The 23,376-nt window shown below is 29.3% G+C and overlaps 2 protein-coding genes across 3 annotated transcripts in view; both read right to left on the bottom strand.

Moving 5' to 3' along the window:
* The window catches only part of Sym (symplekin), a 55,146-nt gene extending 48,858 nt beyond the window's left edge, over nucleotides 1-6,288 (bottom strand). Inside the window, exon 1 of the mRNA XM_067280339.1 lies at nucleotides 6,000-6,288. Within this exon, the coding sequence (XP_067136440.1) occupies nucleotides 6,000-6,140 (141 nt within the window). The 5' untranslated portion in view covers nucleotides 6,141-6,288. The remainder of the gene's footprint in view (nucleotides 1-5,999) is intronic.
* A 6,699-nt stretch (nucleotides 6,289-12,987) lies between these two features.
* LOC136983537 (uncharacterized abhydrolase domain-containing protein DDB_G0269086-like) lies at nucleotides 12,988-22,613 on the bottom strand. Of its 2 annotated transcripts, none has more exons than XM_067280300.1 (5): nucleotides 22,595-22,613; nucleotides 15,724-15,828; nucleotides 15,376-15,443; nucleotides 14,217-14,303; nucleotides 12,988-13,150 (listed from the first exon to the last, which is right to left on the bottom strand). In XM_067280300.1, the coding sequence occupies exons 2-5, from the start codon at nucleotides 15,806-15,808 to the stop codon at nucleotides 13,070-13,072; spliced, it is 321 nt and encodes a 106-aa protein (XP_067136401.1). In that variant the 5' UTR covers nucleotides 15,809-15,828; nucleotides 22,595-22,613; the 3' UTR covers nucleotides 12,988-13,069. The 2 variants fall into 2 exon arrangements, with proteins under 2 accessions (XP_067136401.1, XP_067136400.1); XM_067280299.1 differs by lacking the exon at nucleotides 22,595-22,613 and adding an exon at nucleotides 16,004-16,351 and having other exon boundaries at nucleotides 12,989-13,150.
* Between the last annotated feature and the right edge of the window lie 763 nt (nucleotides 22,614-23,376).

Below are 23,376 nucleotides of genomic sequence, written 5' to 3'. Positions count from 1 at the left end.
GAAGCCAGAAAAGCTACCTAACACAGTCCTCTATGCAAGAATAGAGGGGAAGAGACCAAGGAAAAGTTTAATAGAACTAATCAGGGATGCCTTACAATTTAGATCCTACCATCAGCTGATATCTCAGGCTAGAGACTACAAAATGTGGAGAAAAAGAGTGAAGTCAAGGAGGACTCAACTGTCACGAATGAAAGAGTGTGGCGATGATGATTTTTTAAATATTTAGACTCCAGCATCTGTAAACATTGAAGAAACACTAATATCTTTTTTGTGGAATAAAACATGATACAAGCATATTCATAAATCTTGGATAATTACTAATATAAAGGCCATCGTCTGTGTGTGAATTCTTTATAACTCCTGCAATTTCTCTCCAATCCAGATGAAATTTTGGTTGTATTGGTTTTATGTTCTGATATAAAGTATAGACCACTTATTTTATAGAAATATTAGCTATAGAATAAACGTTTTATAGATTTCGGATTGGTGAACATCACATGATCATTGATGTCACTGCACTTACATTGCAGTGACATCAGTGATCATGTGATGTTCATGTTTGACAAGGAAATTTCTCTTAAGTTGCATTTTAAATATTTTGGCAAATGACATATTTTAAAGTTACTTCATTAAATTTAAAATTTAAACTTTAAAAATGATAGCCCCATTGTATCACTTCTATAACAGACTTTTTTAAAAATCTTTCCATAGTGATCACATGACATTCTATTATCCAATCAAAGTAACAATCTAATGAGCCCATTATTTAGAAAGTGTTATCACTCATCTAATATACATATAAATCAACTTTGTTTTATCAATGTGAATTTTAAAGGACTGGCTATTTTGTCAAAAAAAAAAAAAACGTTAGGGGAAGTGTAAGAGTAAAATTGGTCAGGTAAATTAAAAGGATAAGAACAATTGCAACCCCTGAAGGCTATGAAGTTCAACTTGAGCAACATTGAATAAGAATGGCTTTGTCAAGAGCTACAGAAACAGCACCACAACATCAAGTTTGAATATAAACTACTTAATTTGTAGAAACAGCAACTCTTCTTGAATTTCTTGAAATCTCTAATCTTCTCAAATTCTTCAATCTCTACTTTCTGATATAAAGTATTCCATCATGCTTGATGGGGAAATTTCTAGTAATATAATATTAAGGCAATGTTTCTTAGAACACTTGTTCTGATGTAAGAATTAAGAAAACATTGTTGATAATACCAAAATTTTTCTTGATTCTGATTTTTTTGAATACTTTCTAATGTTTATTTTAGTTTAGAAAAATTAACAATTTACATTACAAGCATGATACATTCATTAATTAATAAACATCAAGCTTAAGAAAGGAAAGTGATTGGAAAATCCAGAATCGATCTTTCAAAAGAAACCCAAATATTCTCCATTTATATGTAGATATGCATGCTTTTATTGTGTAGTAGAAAATAAATTTGCAATCTTATTGCAGATAAAGTTAATATTGCAACATTACCCCCAAATAAATTACAGCTAATTCCCTTTTACTCAAAAAAAAAAAAAAAAAATTATACAATTATGTCATCTAATCTTTGAAAACTTTCATTGGCCGATGCAATGGGAGAGAAAAGGTAATGAGAAAATGCACTTCTTTTTTAATGCTTTTTGCAATTGGCATGCCTTGTAAATGCTGTAATTCTATTGGATTTAACACTAAATGAGGTTCAGCAAATGATGCAATGAGCCAAACACGTATCATCATCATCACGAGTTAACTAAGTTTTGAATTCATTCACTTGAGCTAGGTTTTCCTAAATGCACAATTGCATGTACTCATTCAAGGGAAAGAGGAATCAAATGAATGCCTAGACTGATTCATTTTGAAAAATCAATTTTTAAAACTCAAAACAGCAGTAAATTTAGTGTGAACAATTATTTTTACTTAAAATCACGTGAAATGCATTCAAAAATTTAATGTATTACAGCAGGGATGGGCAACCTTTTTCTATGTAAGGGCTGCATTTCAAAACTTTTGAACTGACACGGGCCGCACACAAGAGAAAAGAGGGGGAAAAATGTCAGTAAATCACAATTTTTTATTCATATATAATTATAAACTAGTTGAGTAACGCTATATCAGCGTGTAGTCAGAACGAAGCTGCTCGCACCTTTATTTTCTAGATTATGAGGGAAAAAAGAAACAAAGAATCATTCATTCTCAACAATATATTTGATTTTTATTGGATCATTTAAAGGTATAAATATAAGGTCAGAATAAGCCATTAATTAATTGCTATGCCAACGTCTCATGAAATTCTGTCTATCACTATGGGCCTTGGACTTACAGATTGACTCGTAGCGATCTTTATTGTAACTCTTTAAAAATACTATTTTTTTCACTCGACCCAATGTAACATAGGTAAGACCGATAGCTGTCTCTTTTTCCCCTATATCTATTTTGATTTTTGGAAGAGTTAATCCCTGTGATTTATGTATAGTCATCGAGTATGCTAAGGTAAGGAGAAACTGTCTACGAGATCGCAATATACTGCCATAGTTCGAAGAGTGTGTTATGGGGATTATTGGAAACAGATTACCATAGATGAATTCCACTAAAATAAACAGAGGAAGAGCTGGAGGGCAAGCATTAGGAGCATATATAATGTAGCATATAGTTCCTAGTGAACCATTGACGAGACCTCCTTGCACCCATAAGTTGACTCTCAGCATGATTCTGGCATTAACTGAGAGATTCATATACTTGGAGAGACCAAGAGCTGAGTCATCTTTGGACGAAGGCAGGGCAATATCTGGAGTGTTTTCAGATGCTATATAAACAACAGGGTACCCAGTTGACTGCAAGTAGTCTTCGTTGCTTTGTTTAACTTGCTCGTTTGTTGGATATAGCCATTTGGAACTGATCAAGTTCATCTCTGGATAAATAGGCTTGATTTCTTGTCGTCAGTGTTCAGATCTGTATCAAAGAAATCACCCGAAGCTAGATGTTGTAAGACATCTGTGAAGGAACTATCTACACTATTTTGTCTATGAGAATTACTAAGTTCAATGAACTTCTCAAAAGAATTAAATGCAAATGTAATGTAATGTCCCAACAAGGTTCCTACCTTGTTAGGACATTACATTGTAAAAAAACACTCGAGTAGAGAAGAGTATCTTTAACAGGAGGAAGCTGACGAAAATCACCAAACAAATATACAAAAAATCCACCAAATGGCTCATCTTTCTTGGGGTTTATTTCCCTCAATCTTCTCCCGATCATGTAAAGCATTCTTGCACCAATCATTGGCATTTCATTGATGATGATGAATTTGAGCGACTTCATCTCAATCTGGAATTTCTGTGCAGCTTTTCCATTTAGAGATCGAAATTTCGTACTAACGATAGGAAGACGAAGGAGAATGGATCGTAAAGCCATCAATATTGATCACTGCTGCTCCATGTTTTAAAAAGAAAACTTTTTTAAATTTATTATTCTATAAAGATTCTTTATATTTCTTGTTGTGTATCTAGTTAGCAATAACATTTACCTTTCAAAATTACCGTTTTAATGCTTGTCATATTTTCCGACCACTAGATGACGCTTCTACACGTGCGTGCAGGAAGCAACTAACACTTGACTTCATGCATTCCTTGTCAACAAAATAACTCTAGAATGAGTTGTCCGATCGTGATGAAATTTTCTACGACAACTCATCATCACTCAAGGATGAACTGATTAAAATTTCAACTCTCAAAAATGATCCATACTGAAGAAAAACCCCTATCTCCAGTTCTACAAAAACGGATCATTTTTGAAAGTTGAAATTTTAATCAGTTCATCCTTGAGTGATGACGAGTCGTCCAAGAAACTTTCATCGAGATCAGACAACTCATTCCAGTGTTATTTTGTTGACAAGGAATGCACGAAGTCAAGTATTAGTTGTCACTATGTTCTGACAATCAGCATAGGTATACTTAATTAATATAGTTTCTGGCACTGATGTAAATGTAATATTTCGAAAATATTTGGTTAAATATTAGTCACTGCTAGTTTTAAATTAGTTTCAATTTGTCTGTTAGCCGGTTTCTTGGTTTTAATTTTTACTAAATTCATTTTGAAAAAACTATTCACAAACATAAGCTGTAGAAAATAACATTTGAATTTTTGTTGAATACTTCCTTAAGCTGGAAAATTGATATATTTATTCATATTTTATGCCACATGGGCCGCAAAAAATATTACTGCGGGCCGCAGGTTGGCCATCCCTGTATTACAGCATCATTTGTGAATCATAACAAAATCTTTAATAGTTAGTTATAATGGGAAAGTTGTTTTATCATTAAAAAACACTTTTACATAGGCTGAAACTAATTTAGCTTGAACACCTTAAATACTTTTTCAGCAACACTTTAATTTCTATAAAACAATGTTTTTGACCCTTTTCACAGGTCTGAATCAGGTTTAACAAAGATTTGAACTGTCTTCCTAAACAGTGTGAATCTTCTTGTTAAACCTGATGCAGACCTGTGAAAAGGGTCGAAAACATTTATTTAAACAAACAAAAGTATTGCTGAAGAAGTATTTAAGGAGTCGTTCAAGTGTTTTATCATTATAAGTGAACATACTAAATATTAAAAATAATTTTATCTAATATTTTTTTCAATTAAAATATAATTGTTTTATATTTTAAACTGTTTTGCCAAAACTTAAATATTTTTGTTGACCACTGGCCTTGATTAAAATTGCCAGCCAAAGGCCGACCGAATACTGGTCAGGAGGCAACTCAAATGTCACCTATCTCTCCTAAAATGGGACAGTTAGTACCAATTGAGTGCAATCTTTCATTGCTCTGACTACACAAAAGAGAAGTCCACCTTGATAGACATTATGTATTCTCTGCTTTGTAGACATGAAAGTTTCCAATAAACAAATACTTGATTGTGTTTTTGTTTTGATGAATATTTAATTGTGTCAGAAATTTTGTTTTTAAAATTACAATATTAATGTAATTTAAAAAAAAATTTCTGATGGAGTAGGATTTGTTTAAAAGTTTTGTTGCTTCAGATGTAAGGATATGTCATCAGCTAAAGTTTATAAAATAATAGTTGTAAACGACCTTTCTGATTACTCATAACAAGTTATTGAATTTCTTCTTTCACACCAAGTGCACACCCAGTAAAAGATTTCGCGAGATGACATTAAGAACATTAAGACATCTTTTGGCATTAAGAAGAGCTCACTGTGAGCAGTCTGTACAATAAAAATAAGTAATGGACCAAATTAATGATTTTTTTAGGGAAATTTGATTTTTTAGTGATTTTTACTTTGCATATAGCATTGTAATGTGTATTGTAATAAATTTGTTTTTTTAAGACTTTGCTTATATTCAATTCTAACATAATTCTTAATGTTTCCCCATTGAAGTATGTTATAACCATACTCAACTGTATTTCTATATCAAATTCCTTTCATTCATTTGTTTATTTCTTCTGTCAGATTTATTTCATATTTGTTAAACAGGATTATGTAGATTGAGTATTCTGATAGCATATCTCCAGGATGCATGGTCTTTATTCTCGACAACTTTACCTTCATCACAATCGAAACTCTAAATATGTTTTCACAGTTAATGTTACCTTAGGTAGCCAAGATGGTGGCTCGTCTCTAATTCCAGCAAGGGAACAGTGTAACACATGTTCTAACCTAACCTAACCAATCCTATCCTATCCTAATAGATTACCATAATTATTAGCAACCAATTAGAATTGAGGTAACCTATTAGGATAGGTTAGGTTAGAACGTGCATTCCATTGTTCCCTTGCTAGAATTAGATACGAGCCGCCATCTTGGCTACCCAAGGTAACATTAACCAAATCATCAAGCCTTTATTTCCATGTATATATTTATTTGTACTCATCTAAAAAAAATATTGTAATTATGTTCAATCAGTATTTTACTTTCTAACGTGGGAACAATTATTTTGAAATATCATTCTAAGCAATTAATTTAATACACTAATTACCTTGTCGTGAGTTTGTTTAGGTTTAGCCAACGATTTAGCATTCGCTGTCTTCGCTGTAGTAGCCTCCATACCTTCTTCATCCATAAAAAATTGTGCAGCCGTACTTCTACGGCTATCTGCTGCAGCATGTTTTCGTGACATTTTAAAACAATGTCTTAACTAGTAATAAACAGTTATATTATGTGATCAGCCAGTTTGATTACAACCAAACGCACAACGTGAACACCGTAGCGACGAGAGGCGCTACTTTCGCTTTGTAAATCATGAACGCTGTTGCCAAGTCCCAACCGGCAGCTCCCTCTAGAACGAAAACACGAAGTTGAACGTAAAAACATTTTTTTTTTTTTTTTTTTTGTATATGGTTTCAAAGTATGAAATTAAATTGCACGGCGAATCAGCATCTACTTCCACTAACGATAATCATGCGGAAATAGAAAAGTTAATTGAAAAGATTTACAAATTACAAAGCCTGATGATTATAAATTCGAATAAAAATGTTTAAAAAATATAAATTATTTCCAGCAGCAATCAAAAAAATTTTATCTTGATATAAAATCAAAAACATAACTCAAAATAATCGCATTTGTCCTTTAAACCCGACGCTTGTAACATGTTTCTTTTTTTTTTTTATTTTTTGCAGTAAACAGCTTCTGATTTATTTGTTTTTATTAAACTTGGTTTTATAAAATTTAATGTTTGTTAACTCTTATTTTAATTATTAAACTGTATTTGATTTTAAAAAATTCTATTACTTCTGCAAAGTTACACCTCAAAAATTTCATTCCCAAAGTCGTGATTTTAGACAGACCTGATTATATATATATATATATATATATATATATATATATATATATATATATTATATATATTTTTATAGTCCTGCATTTTAAACAAGTGTTGTTAACGATTTATGATAGGAAATGCAACGCATTGACTTCCTTCTCTTAATTACATCTGATATACTTGAATAAAATCATAGTTGATTTTTATAACATTTTGGCAATTTATATATTTTTTATAACTGAAAATTCATTTTTTACATACAGTGCATTCATTTTACTAAAATCATTTACTTTGTTTGAAGTATAAATTTAAAATTTAATAATCGACCTAAGAATAATAACACTGTAATAAACTGAAAATCTTCAGCTTTAGCAATATCACTTACATGTACTGTAAATCACATTCAGATAAGGTTTGTGATAGCTCTACATATGTCTTAAGGACACAAACGCTTTGTGACAATTTAATAATTAAAATTTCACCTACTTTACCAATTGAAAAATAATTATAAGAGCCAATACTACTATAATTAAGTATTTCTTGGTAATCGGCTTTACTTTTAATAAGGTATTAAAATATAGCTGGATATTCCAAAAGTGGCCATTCCCTTGTGTTATTATTCTAGGATTTTATAATACTAATTGGTGAAAACGACTGTCCATCTGAAAATAAATTAGAAAATGCAAGTTTGTAGAAGAAACTATGCAAAAATAAGAAAATTTACTTATTTATTTATTGTACAGTTAAGAAAATGTCGGTAGACACTTTATTTCCCATTTTAACATTTATACCCACATCAAAAACTATACAAATGATTCAACAATAATTATGATAAAATGAAAAAATATTTACAATATGAACAAATAAACAAAAAATAAGAATATATACATAACTAATTATAATTCAAACCTTATTTGCTAATATCTATCATTATTTTTATCATTAAAAAATAAAAATAAATTACACTAGACAAACTTTTAGAAGAATTAAAAACACATGAATAAAAGAGAATTAAAAAATGACGATTAAGATTTTAAAAAAAATTAATAATAATGTGGATGCAAGTTATAAATATTAATAAAAAAATAATTAGTTATTGATTTGTATATAAAATTCGTTTGCAAGTACTGTACTTTTAAAAGTAATATAATTTGTATGCGATATGGGTTCTATTAGTTTCGAGTTTTCGGCTATTCAATGAAAGATTGATCTATGGGAAATGGATAAACCGTAATATGGAGTATGTACACAAGCATCATTACGGGTTCTTTTATTGGGGACTCTCAGACTAAGCGAATAGTTATTTGTAATACCATTGTAAAATTTAAAACAAAGTAAGCAGTCAAAATATTCTGTACGTTTTATTGGATCAGGTAATCGGGATTACCTGCTACAACGGGATTATTAGTATATAGTAGGTTACTAAGTCTGTTTAGAATAAAATAAGTCTTTTGAATTTCTTTAATGGCTTTATTTAAAAGAGATGAGGCTGTCATTGACCAGACTGGCAAAAAGTGGTCATATACGGATTGGAAATTCGTAAAATAATGAGCTCTTAGTACTGATCCAGACAGTATACAATAGATTTTTCATTAGACTAAATTCTAATATTCTGTGAATGTTTGGACAGCTTTATGAATTAAACGTCAGTATATAAATATTTCCTGATAATAAATGAAATATTAATAAAATTATAGAAGCCAATTTTGCCAATTATTTTCTAGAAACAGAAAAAAGAATAAAAAAATATAAGATTTAGGTTTTCTTAATTTTACTTAACATTTTTATTAGTTTTAAAAGATATTTCCACGCGATGTAGGTAGCACGCTTTTACTTTTCCGGCTATATATACATAACAAGGGAAAGTAATGGAATCGCGTCAAATTTGACCCTTCGAGTTTTTTGCAAATCTCCACGTTTTGGGACCCCGCGAACCCAAAAAGTAAAAAGCAACAGCAAAAAAATTCCGTGGATAGGTGTGTGTGTTGGCGTGCTTTTTCGCTTAATATCTCATGACGGAGTGAAGATAAAAAAAAAAACGAAATTTAGCACGGTAGCTTGCATATAAGGGGCATTGATGCTATTAAATTTTGATGGTGAAAGGTCAAGGGAATTGATAGAGGGTGGTCACGTGATATATCTCGATAGAGATCAGACTTAATGAAGATTTTATTTGTTATTGGCATTTATAGTGTTTCATACAACTCATTTCTACCTTCAAAATTAATTATTTTGCTATTTTATAATAATTAAAAATATATAAAGTTTTATAACAATACCTCATAATAGATGGCGCCACATACAATTTAGTTATTTACTTTTATTGGTAATACAAATGTTACTTTTAAAATGAAATCTCATAAAAGCTGGAAAAGTTACGCAACTTGTTGCTAGATTTTTTTCTTTACGTTAGAAAAAATTTAAACTTGTGTAAAAATGATTGAAAATACTCTGTTTATAATTTAAAATATAAAAACCCTTACAATTACTAACATTATGAACGAATTTCTATTAGTACAGTAATTTCAAAATCAATTATATTCTCAATTCTATAGTTCTGCAGTTCTGTAGCACTTGCAGTATCTTATCAATGGCAGCGCAACGGTGGCGCCACAGTACGGAATACTACATGAACCTTTTCTGGAAATTTGTGGATATTATAAATAAGGAATTGACGTGTGTAATTTTTGGTAGTTTAAAAGAAATATTATGTTGTCAAAAAAATAAACTTGTCTATTTTCAACTATGTGTATCCTTTGCTATTTTATAACCCTCAAAACCTTAAGTACAGTATACCGTTCTGCCCTGGTTTCCCCTATACAGATAGAATAGGGTTAAGTAACAATACAAAATCAAAATTATCATAAATATATTAAATAAATGTATCAAAACATTACATATTTATGAATTTTACTTCAATATCGATTTAAATAGCTTTGAAGGTAGTCAACATGAATTTAAATAGCTTGTAAAAACGAAAAATATTTAATTATATTACTAATTTAATTAAGAATTAAAACGTGTAATTGGCTTTTAATTTTTTTCAGATCATAAATCTTAGATGGGTATTAAAAAATCTAAGTAAAAGTATGCTTAATCTGATATTTTTAAAGCGTTATAGATGCATATGTATATGTATAAAATGTAATATATATTTTTTAAACGATAGCATAAAAATAATTTTCTTAAATAACAATCTGTTTTAGAAAATAACTTGCCATTATTTAAACAGATATTTATATAAAAACTTACCAAAATTAATATTATATAAAAACTACATACACATGAATAGATTCAGCATAACATAAGAATGTATAATTTCGGAATTATTATTCCACAATGTTGCTTGGAGTTATTGTGGTATTAATATTGTTATTATATTTCTTAAAAAATGTCTCTATTATATAGTGTTTATAATTTTAAAATATAAATACATATATTAAATCAATAAAACTGCGAGCTAGTAAAATAATCAAAATAGTTTTAAATGTAAAATCATAATTGTTTTTAATAATCATATGTAAAATTATATTTTTTATTCCAAAGAATTTAATGTAAATTTAATTACAATATAAAATTTATACATTATAATTAATTAAAAATCGAATTTAGTTGAATGTAGATCTATAAAAGATATTGAGTGATTCTAAAAATATAAAAGCCGATTTTCTATGCAATAGATAAATATTTTCATAACAGTTTTCTATACATGACTTTTAATAAATTATTAAATAGATTTTTTAAAATCGATTAAATTATATTATTAATCTTTAATTTTTAAATAATTTAATTTCCATTGAAATAAATGGTTATATAAAAATTTATGTTCGAAACCTAATTAAAAAATATTAAATATAACATAAAACTTTCATTTGAATGCTAAAGAATTGAAATTGATATACAATTTTAATTATTATTATTTTCCGCCCAAAAATAAAATCCTTAGTTAATCTCTATTAAATTTCTAATTATAAGTAATAAATTTTATCCATGAAATATATAATTTTACGGTTACACAATTAAAACATTTGCGATTTATAAGAACTAAGGTGATAAATCTCTCATCTATTTTGTCACACACATTGCTAATTTTTTAATTGTTTTTTTAATAAAATTTTAATTGGAATTACTGTTAAGCCAATTAAATTTCTAAACTTCTGAATGTCGTTATTCATTTTTGTGCAAATTTTCATTTAGATATATACAAAGAAAGACAAATAGAGAAATAGCAGAATATTTATTTAAATAAGAAAATTAAGAAACATTTAAGTTTTATAATACGCTGTACATGGAATATTTTTAAAAAGGATAACAATTTTATTACTTGTAAATATTGTAAGATACTGCTGAACAAAATATATTTTTTGTATTTATATATCAGAAGATATAATAAAGTAAAAATTAAAATAATAATTGCGCTATTAATGTCAGCAATAGAATTTCTTTTTCTGCAGTAAAAATTATTTAACAATTTAAATTCCATACTTAAGCTTTCTATTTAAGCAATCTTGTATGTTTGAAAAACTACGAGTAAAAAATTTTACTACAACATATATTTCATAAAATTATCGATATTAAGATATTAAATAATACAAATATATAAGTTTAAAGGCCTACATAATCAAATATATTTTATTGGAAACTTTTTATTATTCTTCTTAATAGCTGGTTTCAAAAATTAATACAAGCGAAGTCTAATGGCTTGTCTATGTTTATCTTTGCATTATATATATTTTATAACATAAACTTTCACATTATTTGTAAATTTTTGCCTATTTTTTGTTCCAGTTACTCTTAACTTGGTGATGTATGCCAAGTTAATAAATTGCCAATTGAAATCAATGTTTTAAAATAAACGTCATGTAATTATTGTGTATATTTATTAACAAATAACGAGTTGTTAAATTACTCGCTTTCTTTGCTGTATAAAGCGAAGTATTATAAAATAGTTCTAATAATATTAATAAAACAAGTATTTTTTCTGTTACTTTGTATGTTTATTTTTTTTTTAATTATGACTACCGTATTTTACGGCTTATAAGATGCACCCCCCCCATTTCAGCACAGAATATTTAGGAAAAAATATTTAGCGTATTTAAGTCATCCTGCATAATCTGATAAATATAACAAGATAAATTGTAATACATTTAAGTCTTTAGAAAAGGTAACTGTTTAGCTTTGAAGAGTTAAATGCGTATGACTAACGATCAATTGATAAGAATTTCAAGTTATCTAATAGTTACAATAATTAGTAATAATAATAATAATAATATGTTTAACTTAAACAATAACAGTTTTATTCAAGAGTTGGACTAAACAGTAATCAGACTGTAGCCTTTAGAGAAATTCAGTGCCGCTTTATAGCTTTATGGGACCAGGCGAATTTGAATCAGGGTGCCCCGTGTAATGTTGCCTTCAGACATTTTCCTTCGAGGAATTTTTAGGAAGAAATATTTTCTTATAAAAGATTGGTTTGTCCAATCTTTTATAAGCATTACTTCTGGGCAAAAAAGCAATTACCCTTTTTGTCCATAGGTTGATGCGCCACTGAGGAAATTCATTAGCATGGGAGATCGCAACTTTGCATGTAAGTGGCAGGGCGATTTTTTTTAGTTTTTTTTTTAAGATAAAAGTCGCGTCTTATATGACGTAAAATACTGTACTTTTCAGAAGTCGCCATGTTCAATGTTACTAAAACAACAAAGCATGTCTAATGATAATGATTTCGCTAACCAAAAGATTGATAAGATCACTCTCACGAATTTCTTTACCAGCAATACTTGAAATCTATTTTCTTCACTGTTCAAAAAATCTCAATATCTAAATTCTTGAATCAATTATCATTTTGTATTTTGGTAATGAACGTATTTTGGTAAAGCAAAATATAAAATCCATTAAATATAACAACTTCGTATATATATTAAATAGAATATTCTTAACTTTGGTGATTAAAGCATATCTCAAAGATTTGATCTTAAAAGTCATATCTATGCAGAAGACAACAGAATAGATAGTAAATAAAAAACAATTTTTCAAGAGTAATTAAATATTTTAACAAGTTCATAGTAATTACTCTCTTCGATATTTATTTATCAAATGTAAGACCAAATTTTCTTAGTATCTTTCTTAAATTTGATTTAAAATTCTTCTTAGATTAAGTTTTAAACACAAGTTATATTTTAAAATCTTTTGATAAACTACGGAAAAAATTATATTGTTAGAATTATAAAAATATTTTAATAAGCAATTATTTTTAATAACATAAATTGTTTTTTTTGTTGAAGACTTTATTTTGTTTCTTCATTTTCATTCGTTTCCGGAGAAACAACGGAAGGTTCTTCCTCATGTGAATTTTCTTCTTTTGGTAACTGCAAAGTTAATTAAAAAATAATAATGATAATGATATAAAACTGTTTCCATTGGTATCTTAATATGTGATAAATATACAGGACCAGAGGCGGATCTATATAGGGACTAATAGGGTTTAACCTCTGGGCCCCCAAGTGTCAAGAGCCCACAAAAATTGAATTATTATCATAAATTTTCAATAATTTTTCATTAACAATGAGCAATTATCGTATAATAAAAATAGTTAATATTAATAATATAATAATAATGATAATTTATAGTATTATTTGTTTTATTGTAATCAATGTGTAACGTAATTGGTCAGTAATTAATCAACGTAAATATTTCTTTATTTCTCATGTCTTTTTATATAAAATATAAAGTTTATCATTCAACACCACTTCATAAATAAATATAGTTCAACTCTAATTTTGATATTATTAAAAATGAATTTTAAACCCAAATTTAAAGATTTTTAATCTAACAAAAAATGGGACCCCATTAAACTTCAATAAGTCCTAGGCCCCGAAAAACCTAGATCCGCCCCTGTATACGACATATTTTCCATTGCTAAAATATGAATAACTGACAATAACTTTTAACAGAACTCCCAACGGAAGAAAATATTAATGCTTAATATTTGAAATATATATTTTATATTCTATTTACATTATAAGTATCAAGATAAAAATATTTTAATAAATTATAAGAAAAATCTGATAAACATCACAAATTTATTACTACGCTGGGTTTATTATATCAATACAAGTTTGTGGAATTTGTATGGAATTGGAACTCGTTATTATTGATAAGTTAATTAAATGAATTGAATAGCTGGTTATACATGTTTACGTTTATATCTTACGTATTTTATTATATAATTATATTACTGTCTAGCGTTTAAAAATTTTAAAAATTACTAGTAAAATTATTTTTTCACATTAACTTTCAGATAATTTTTCTGTTTTCTTTAATAATAAATTCTAAAAATTTAGATGATACTATTAAATTATAAATTATTTATAAGTATTAACTTAAAATTATATAATTACATTAAGATTTATTTTATGGTTAATTTAAATCTACCTGATCAGTCGAATTTGGGGAAATGACTAACTCATTTTCTGTTAACTCTTCTGATTTTAAAATTGTTTGAGCTTGCTCTTCTAGCCGCTAAAGGAGAAAAAATCGAAAATTTTTATGCCTATTTAAATACTTTTAATATACAGTAATTATATAAGAATTTTAAAACTTCGAAACAATTGTTACGTTTTATTATACAGTATTGAAAAAATATTCGTTTGTATATAAAAGAACAAAACAATAAATGAGAAAAAGAAAGAAAAATCAGCACAATTTTAATTTTCTGGAGTATCATTTTGGCCTTCTTGAAAGAGGCCCTCTTATATTTATATATATATATATATTTATTTATTTATTAAGTACATTTGGAAACGTCAGAGACGATTGTATTCCACCCTCCTGATAAGAAATTAATGATCCCATATAAAATAATAACAAAATATAAAGGACTCACAAAGAAGAAAGAAAATTCGAGTGTAAAAACAGTTTCTAGTGAAAGGAAAAAATCTTTTATGAATATTATAAAAAGAACAGATGTAACAAGTATAAACAGAAAAATAGTTTGAAAAACTACCAAAAATAATAAATAACAAAGCAACTATACTTAAACACAATGTATAAAATTTTAATGATAATTTAATATTATATAATAATTTCTAAAAACGAAATTTAAAAATAGAATGGCATCTTATTTTAAGGGAGGGGTTCATAACGTACAGTACTGTACATCTCGCGAGGCACATACCACCTACTAAATGTTTCAATGCAATCTGCCACCGGATTTTGTTAATAGATCTACTTAATTATTTTTCAATGCATTAGTATTATTTTAATTTAAATCTATCTAATGCATTTGAGTTCAATATAATTTCGTGTTGTTGGATTTACGCGGAAATATTTATTTGATGTCCATAGTATATTTTAACTGTAATACAGCGGTATGTTAAAAATAATTTAATAATCTAATGCGAACCGAGATGATACTATAAAAATGAACAGCCGTTTTTATATATTAATTTATCAAATTAATTTCCCTTAAAATCATTCTTGCATTATATTTAAAATCCTATTTTCAATTAATCGAGTTAACTAGTTTGTTATAATTCAAATTCAAGTAAAATTCTATAAGCCTAATTAGAATATTTATTGTAAAATAAATTACCTGAGAAGGTTTAGGTGGATGCTTCTTAATAATACTTTCTTCATTTTTTTCTTCTTCCTTCGTTTCCTCTATAACAAAAAAATTCAATTAACTAAATAATAGAAATCGACATAAATACAAAGACAATATATATATATATATTTCTCTTATATTCATATGTGAAGAAAAAAATTTTATTATTGTAAAAATATTCGTAAAATTGATGCATGTTTTGCTTTTGACAAACACGTGCCAAATCTAAACATTTTTGAATTGATCAATCTGGTTGCCAAGGGACATCATAAACAATGAAAATTGATTTACAGTTTTCTTAAACATGAAAAGCGACCTCTAACAAAGAAAATTCACCTTCTACTTTCTCATCTGCTCCAATAGTTTTTTCTGAACTTGAATCGGGAGTTGTGCCCGTCGATTTGGATGCCCCACATCCCATCTTCAAACTTTGATCATTATCTGATAACAGTTAGGAAAAAAGAAAAACATTATTTAAACAAATTATTACAACTTTTACCGTATAGGCTAGATGTTTTATATTGTCATTCATTTCAATAGGAGCTTTCGACATTGACATTCAATATTTCTAAGTAACGGATAAAAGTTAATGAAAATACATTATAAACATACATACCTCTATAATGATAGCTACATTTATATATAATCGTAATCAGCAAGCACTTTTTGGCGGATTAGTCCATAATATCTTTAAAAACTGTGCAAAACTATAACATTCACTTTTTCTAGTTTTCTAAATGAACTGCAGATTAGAGTTTTGCAAACTAAACTAAGGCTGTTAAAACTATTCACTCTATTGATCTTGGAAGCTCAACATGGATAAGAATGTCGATCAATGTTAGTTGTTGGTTGATTGGTTTACAGTAAATGTACTAATGATGTCATTACGAAACAACCAATAGCGAAAAATAGTTCTATGAATTTGTGTCAAACCAGATAAGATCGATTGTTTTTATATAAATTATTCAACTAAACGTAATCTCTAACTTCCGTGACACAAGCGAAAAAATTAATTGCTGAATATTTGTTTACTTATTTGTTTCTTGAAGCTTAATTTTGTTGCATTAATATAAATAAATTTAATAGAAAATAATTATAGCTAAGAAATAAATTTTAATTTCGGAGATAGTCTGAAAAATTAAAAAGAAAAATAGAATCAAATATTGTGTTAATAATATTTTTCATATATATTTGTGTGAAATGAAAAGTTAATTATTGAAGTAAGATATGTAAAATGATTTAGAAAAAGCCAATTAAATACGGTTAGAAATAAATGAAATGATATAAATGTCGAAAAGCGGAAGAGAATAGCGAAGAAAAAAAATTCACATTTTTATCAAAGATACACAGAGTATTATCGAAGAATTTTATACGTTACATATAAAAGCCGATAAATAAAATGCACTTACGAGTGTAAAAATAAAAACAAAATTATTCTTATTCAATATAGCTCAATATAGCGTATTCTTATGAAACTATTGATATATATATATATATATATCAATATTTTTTATAAATTTAGTTAACGTTACTGAAGTTCATATGACGTTAGATGTTCTTCACAGATTTTATTCCGATAGTTATATTCTCTCAAAGTGGCTATGGTTTAAATATATATATATACACACATATACTTCAGTAACGTTAACTAAATTTAAAGCAATAGATATCTAATTTAATCAAAGATGACGAGTAGTGAATCTCTTCTTTTAGACAGAATTTTAGAATAGAGAGAATTTTAAATTCTTTCTATTCTAAAATTCTCTAACTTATGTCTTCATTAAAAAATTATAAGTTAGTAGTTTCAGACTTTTAGATAAGAACCGATGAAATAAAAAAATAATCGTAGGCCGGTAATGATTTTCTAAGTGTCAGTAACAACTTAGGTAATTTTTACATACAGTATTTTTGTCTCCTTACTGAGTTATATTACGTGTATAACCGAGGCATATTCGTATAGATACAAAGTCTGAAAAACATTTCTAAAGTATTTTATTTTTAGATTGACTTATATTTTTATGACATGTTTTTATTTATTTTTCAGCATAGTCACCATAGAACTCAATGCATTTGGTGAGTCTGGAAACAAGTTTCTTTCTGCCGACGTCATAGAAATCTCCCGCCCGCTCTCGTAACCCCGTTATCACTGCATCTTGCTCGTCGTCATTCAACTTTTTTCCAGAGAGATATTCCTTCAACTTCAGAAACAAGTGATAAATCATTTGTTGCGAGATCTGGGCTGTGCGATGGATGTTCCAAAACTTCCACTTGAATGTCTGCAATAACTGTTGGGCGACACAAGCAGTATGCAGATGGGCAACATCGTGACAAGAGTCTAGTTCTCTGGTAAACATTAGTTCTAAATTATGCCGTTACGGTAAACAGCGCCAATCGCAGAAACTGAATGTTTGTTTCAGTGTTTCGTTTTCTTTGTTGAAAATGGAATGCAATATATGTAATTTAAAGTACAAGTATAAGGAAAGTTTAAGCAGACATATGAAAGAGAAGCATAAAAAGAAAGACTATAACAGGAATTATGAAGTTATAAAATTATTTAAATATAGTTTGTGTTCAAGTGAATTTCATAAAAAAGAAGTATTGTTACACTTCAGAGAGCTACACGATATTACTATATCTAATTATAATCAGACATCTGATTCATTTAGTGATTTAAGGAATGGAAACAGCAGTGGCGTGCCGTAACATTTGATGATAGGGAAGCTGTGTTTCCATAAAAATTTTAAACAAATACTGGAAATGTCAAAAATAAACAATTTATTTATTTTAATTCTGAAAATAGATAATTGACACGAAACAAAAATATAAAAACTCGTTATTATCATTTTTTATAAACTATATCTATTCGGCAATTTTTTCCGCAAAGTCGTTAATTACTTTATTATAAAAATCGCTGGTAATCTGGCTGCTTTACACGATTCAGAAATTTTGGCCGTGGAAGCTGTCCTGTATTGGACAATACAGTGCTTCCATTGGGAATATGCATATGCGAATTTATATTCGAATATACAATAGCAAATCTTATCATTGTTTTTCACATGTAAAGAAATTTGTAATAAAAATACGTAATGCGGTTATAATATAATATTAATTTTAAGTAATTCAAAGTATGTTAAAATATGAAAATACGATGTGTATTTAAATTTTAGAAAATACAAGGGAAGAGGCGCTTCCACAGCTTCCCTGGACATGGCATTTCCACACTTCATATTTCTGTTTCCCATGGCAGTACGCCATGGGAAACAGATATGAAGTGGAAAATACCGTTAAATACATTATAATGTGTGGTTCAGAAACGAACATTAAGCCTAATAGTTCTATATATTATAACTGTCATTAGGGGCAGATCTAGGTTTTTCGGCGCCCAGGGCTTATTGAAGTCCAATGGGGCCCCATTTTTTGTTAATACAAATTCGCTTGTGCCAGTAAATATAGGTGGCGTATGAGTCGACCAAAATGGCTGTCACAAAGGGTATAGCGTGCTTGACAACGTACGAGAGTTACTTGTGTGTTGTCTTTTTAATAACTTTTCTCTCTATAGTCAAAACGTTTTATTCGATTTGTATCCGACATTAATCCTAGTTGATTTCGTAGTTGTTTAAGTCACGATGATTACACTTTGTGACATTTTAGAATATGTGGCTGATCGAAAAAGATGTCTTACAGAAGGAGAGGAAATACTAAAACTGATAACTTCACATCTCTCCAGCTCTTTCTCAGCAAACAATTCACTTCAGTTTCACCACAGCTAATTTTGCTGAGCTTAAAATTCTTTATACAAATGTTTTCACTCTATCTAATATAGGCCATCGTCAGGTTTAATATTATAAATGTTCCAAAATGAAATGTTCCGTACCGTTTTCGAATATTTTACATATTTAAAATTAAAAAAAAAAATAATTTAACTTTAAAATAAATTGAAAGAAGTGTGTATATTAAATAAATAAACAAAGCTAAGTAGAAAGAAATGATTTAAGGGTTTTCAAGTGTCATTCTTTTTTCTATTATATATTTCCACGCTGTTGGAAGCGCATTAGCATCCATAGCATTTAGGCAACGGTTTTTCATTTTACTTTTATAAATTTCCACCTTTTCCATCTTTAACGCAATGGATGGAGAGTGCACCGTTTAAATGACTTTTGCCTTTTCCCATTTTACAACCGCTCCTTCAGTCTGTGCCGTAATTGCTAATAGTGTTGTGTGCTTTGTCAAAACTGTATGTGTGTTCTCGCAGACGTACCGCCAGGCAGCACCGGATCCAATAGTTGCGAGGCCCGATTGAATTCTTTTTTGCGGGGCCCCTCAAACTTTAAATAACAAAATTAATTAACAGTTAATTTACATATTGAAATATGTTTTATTTTTCATAACAATATACCTAGATATTTATTTTTGTAACATGTACTATTTTTAAATATATGTAAATTTTGATGTGATGCAGGGCCCCTTCAAGCACGGGGCCCGATTGGCACCAATCGCTCCAATCGCCTAAAATCCGGCTCTGCCGCCAGGTTTCTTCTAGTCACATTCACATAATCTTTTTCGATTCCTAACTGTTGATTTTCAAATGGAATTTTATATACCCCAGCTTTACCTTCCTTTTTTACGCTGTCTTTATCGTTCCGTAGCAAGCTATAGATATTAGGTGCTCTTTTATAGATCATTCTCGATTTTTATAAGAAAAAGAGCATTTGATACAACGTTGATAAACGACACAACAACACAATATTATCAATTATAGCCCAGACTGAAGGAACGATTGTAAAATGGGAAGAGGCTAAAGTCATTTAAACGGCGCACTCTCCATCCATTGCGTTAAAGATGGAAAAAGTGGAAATTTATAAAAGTAAAATGAAAAACCGTTGCCTAAATGCTATGGATGCTAATGCGCTTCCAACAGCGTGGAAATATATAATAGAAAAAAGAATGACACTTGAAAACCCTTAAATCATTTCTTTCTACTTAGCTTTGTTTTATTTATTTAATATACACACTTCTTTCAATTTATTTTAAAGTTAAATTATTTTTTTTGAATTTTAAATATGTAAAATATTCGAAAACGGTACGTTTCATTTTGGAACATTTATAATATTAAACCTGACGATGGCCTATATTAGATAGGGTGAACACTTTCTATTCTAACAAACTACAGTAGAGCATCGATTATCCGACTCAATTGGGAACTGGGGTTGGTCGGATAACCGAAAAGTGTGAAAAAATACATTATTAGTATAGTGTATTAGGTCTGGTTTAAATACTAGCCTCCCTCTCATGGTCGAGCCAGTGCTGCCAGCTAAAACATGCAAAAATTTAACAAAAATAATATTAAAGTAGCCAAGACATAACCAAATACTGTAGCGCCACATCACTAGCGGACATTTGAATTTGCCGACTAGAACGCGGTCGGTTAATCGGAGGTCGGATAATCGATGCTCTACTGTACTTTAAACCCATAGCAGCCGCCATTATGAAGTTCGCGCTAATACCGCTAGGTGTCAGATCTATCGTTGGCACAAACGAATAATAGACAATAAATTATCATTATTATAATTATATTATTAATATTAACTAGTTTTTATTATACGATAAGTGCTCATTGTTAATGAAAAAGTATTAAAAATTTATAATAATTCAATTTTTATGGGCCCTTGACACTTGGGGGCCCAGGGATTAATCTCTATTAGTGCCTTTGTAGATCCGCCCCTGACTGTCACAGATCATAAATTTTAAGTCCCCCTATGTTTTATTTTGTTCATAATTCCATCTCACAATCTTACAATATTAATTTTTTATAGAATAATTCATTTTTAAGCAAGGTGTCTATTCGTATATTTATTTTATTTTCACTTTTAACTAATAATTTCGAACAAAGCATTTATAATTTATAATTATGAATAGAAAACACAAGTATTGTACCGGTATATTTTAAACCACATTCACTACATTCCATTTTATTTAATGTATAATGAGTTCAACAGCGTTGACAGTACGATAAACGAATAATAGGAGTTGTAACTACAACCCGAAACTGACATATCTAGATGCCGCGATTGGCGCTGTTCACCGTAGCGGCATAATTTAGAACTAATATTTACCAGAAAGCTTAGACTCTTATAACAAGTCATACAACAAAACACGTGGTCTTCAGACCACAGAGGTATTAAAGTGACAATATCCGTACTCATTGATGCCGCTGAGAGTGCCTAACGGAATTTAAGCCTAATTACATTTCCATTGTTTTCGTTAATGTTAAGTTTGCCGACTGGGGGAAGAGGATGTCAGGCTCAAGCCAAGGTGAACGAGGGATAACTTGTGGGTAATAGTGGACACACTGAAGCGAAGTACCTTTAAAATGTAAATTTTGTAGAGGATGCTCCACTTCGAACTGATCTAAAAAGTTCAATCCGTTTTCGACGAAGTCCCCGGCCCCATTCAGTGTCGTTATCTAGTCCGGAAATGGGATAGGAGATGGTTAATCCGAGTACGGGCGACAGTGCCTGCGGTTCAGCGAAGACATACGACAGCAGTTCGGTGACGGCGACAATGATAGCAAGATACAAGCACAGAAAGAGATGTACAGTGTAACCTTATGAGCTTGGCCGAGGGAAATCCACCGTTTGTCCTTGAAATTCGGGGTTTTTAAAGGATTTTATCCCTGAATTCCATGCTCCGATTTCCTCTCATCGCTTCCCGATTGGTCTCCTCCTTTGTTTCGAGATGGAAATAAGATCGAATCGGGTCACGAGAAAGGTCGATCTCCGGTATTCAACTCAACATCGTATCGCGACTCTGACCGTGAGATGTTGATGGAACTTTAACAAGAGGTTCGATTCTATCTGGAATTTCACATTAAGTACTTGGCGTGTACTTAATTAATGTGAAGTTCCAGAAAGAGTCCCTCTTGTTAAACGCGCTAAAATATATTAATAGCTTAAATTACTAAGTAATAACTCGTAATATCAACGCATTTGTAAACGAACGGTTAAAATTATATAAGATAATTCATAATTTTATGCGATTCGAAAAAAGTTCGGATAATTCGAACTCTTGATTTTGGTCCCTTGAGTTCTGAATTAACGAAGTTTTACTATATATTTTTCTATACTTATATATATATATTCTCAAATAAAAATTATAACATTATGATAATGTGTAAGATTAAATACGATCATTTTTAAGGGTTACGTACGATAAACAGCTTTCTTTCAATTTGGCAACGTTGCTGAAATCTAACAGCATTGCCATCTGTACGACAATTATCGTATTTGTACGACAATGCGGTTTTGTACGATAATTACATAAATACACCTTACTTTCAAAATAACCGTTAATTATTGAAAAAAATTAATTCGCACTTACCATTTTTGTACTGTACAGTACCTATCGCCTTCTCATTGATATTTCGTGTCTGTTTCCTCCGCTAGAGGCTACTAAATTTTCGGAAGATATTGCTTACTTGTTATATACTACTTTATATATACATTTTGTTACAGAGTAGTTTCCATCTAGTGAGCTCTCTAGAACTAAGCCTTTTTTTTTTTAAATATAGGGCAGCGTTTCTTAAACTAAGAGGTCGCAAGCACTTGAGGGTTATATCGCTTTGTCGCTCGCGCTTTTGATACGACCTTATATCTCGAAAACGAAGTCATTGACACCCATTTTTTATTACATTTTTGGATTTCTCGTCGCAATTAATTGAAAATAGCAACATTTAATCAAAATCGATCGAACAGATTTTGAGAACGAACACAATTCTGTAAGCCGCATAGTAGAGGCTTCGCTAACACTCTGCCTCAATAATTATTTATTAGTATTCGATAGATCGAAATTGTATGCAAAAACGTAAATTTTAGATTATACCATTCAGGTTTGTTTTGCATCATAAATTATAAAGGGAAGTCGTAAAAACTCCATTGTAAATGGGGTTTAAATTTTTTTTGATAAAAAGTTTAATAGATTCTGACGTACGGG

Source organism: Centruroides vittatus, unplaced genomic scaffold (genome assembly GCF_030686945.1).
Source record: "Centruroides vittatus isolate TY-2023 unplaced genomic scaffold, ASM3068694v2 contig_883, whole genome shotgun sequence".
NCBI classification, from domain to species: domain Eukaryota; kingdom Metazoa; phylum Arthropoda; class Arachnida; order Scorpiones; family Buthidae; genus Centruroides; species Centruroides vittatus.
The sequence above is the reverse complement of the archived record's forward strand: the minus strand, read 5'-3'. Positions and strand labels throughout refer to the sequence as shown.

Excerpts from the sequence above, each read along its gene's own strand:
- LOC136983537 (XM_067280300.1), bottom strand. The coding sequence starts at position 15,808 with ATGGGATGTGGGGCATCCAAATCGACGGGCACAACTCCCGATTCAAGT. Across the intron at positions 15,444-15,723 it reads AGCAGATGAGAAAGTAGAAG|AGGAAACGAAGGAAGAAGAA; the intron begins GTGAATTTTCTT and ends TTTTTGTTATAG. Across the intron at positions 13,151-14,216 it reads CCCCAAATTCGACTGATCAG|TTACCAAAAGAAGAAAATTC; the intron begins GTAGATTTAAAT and ends TTAACTTTGCAG.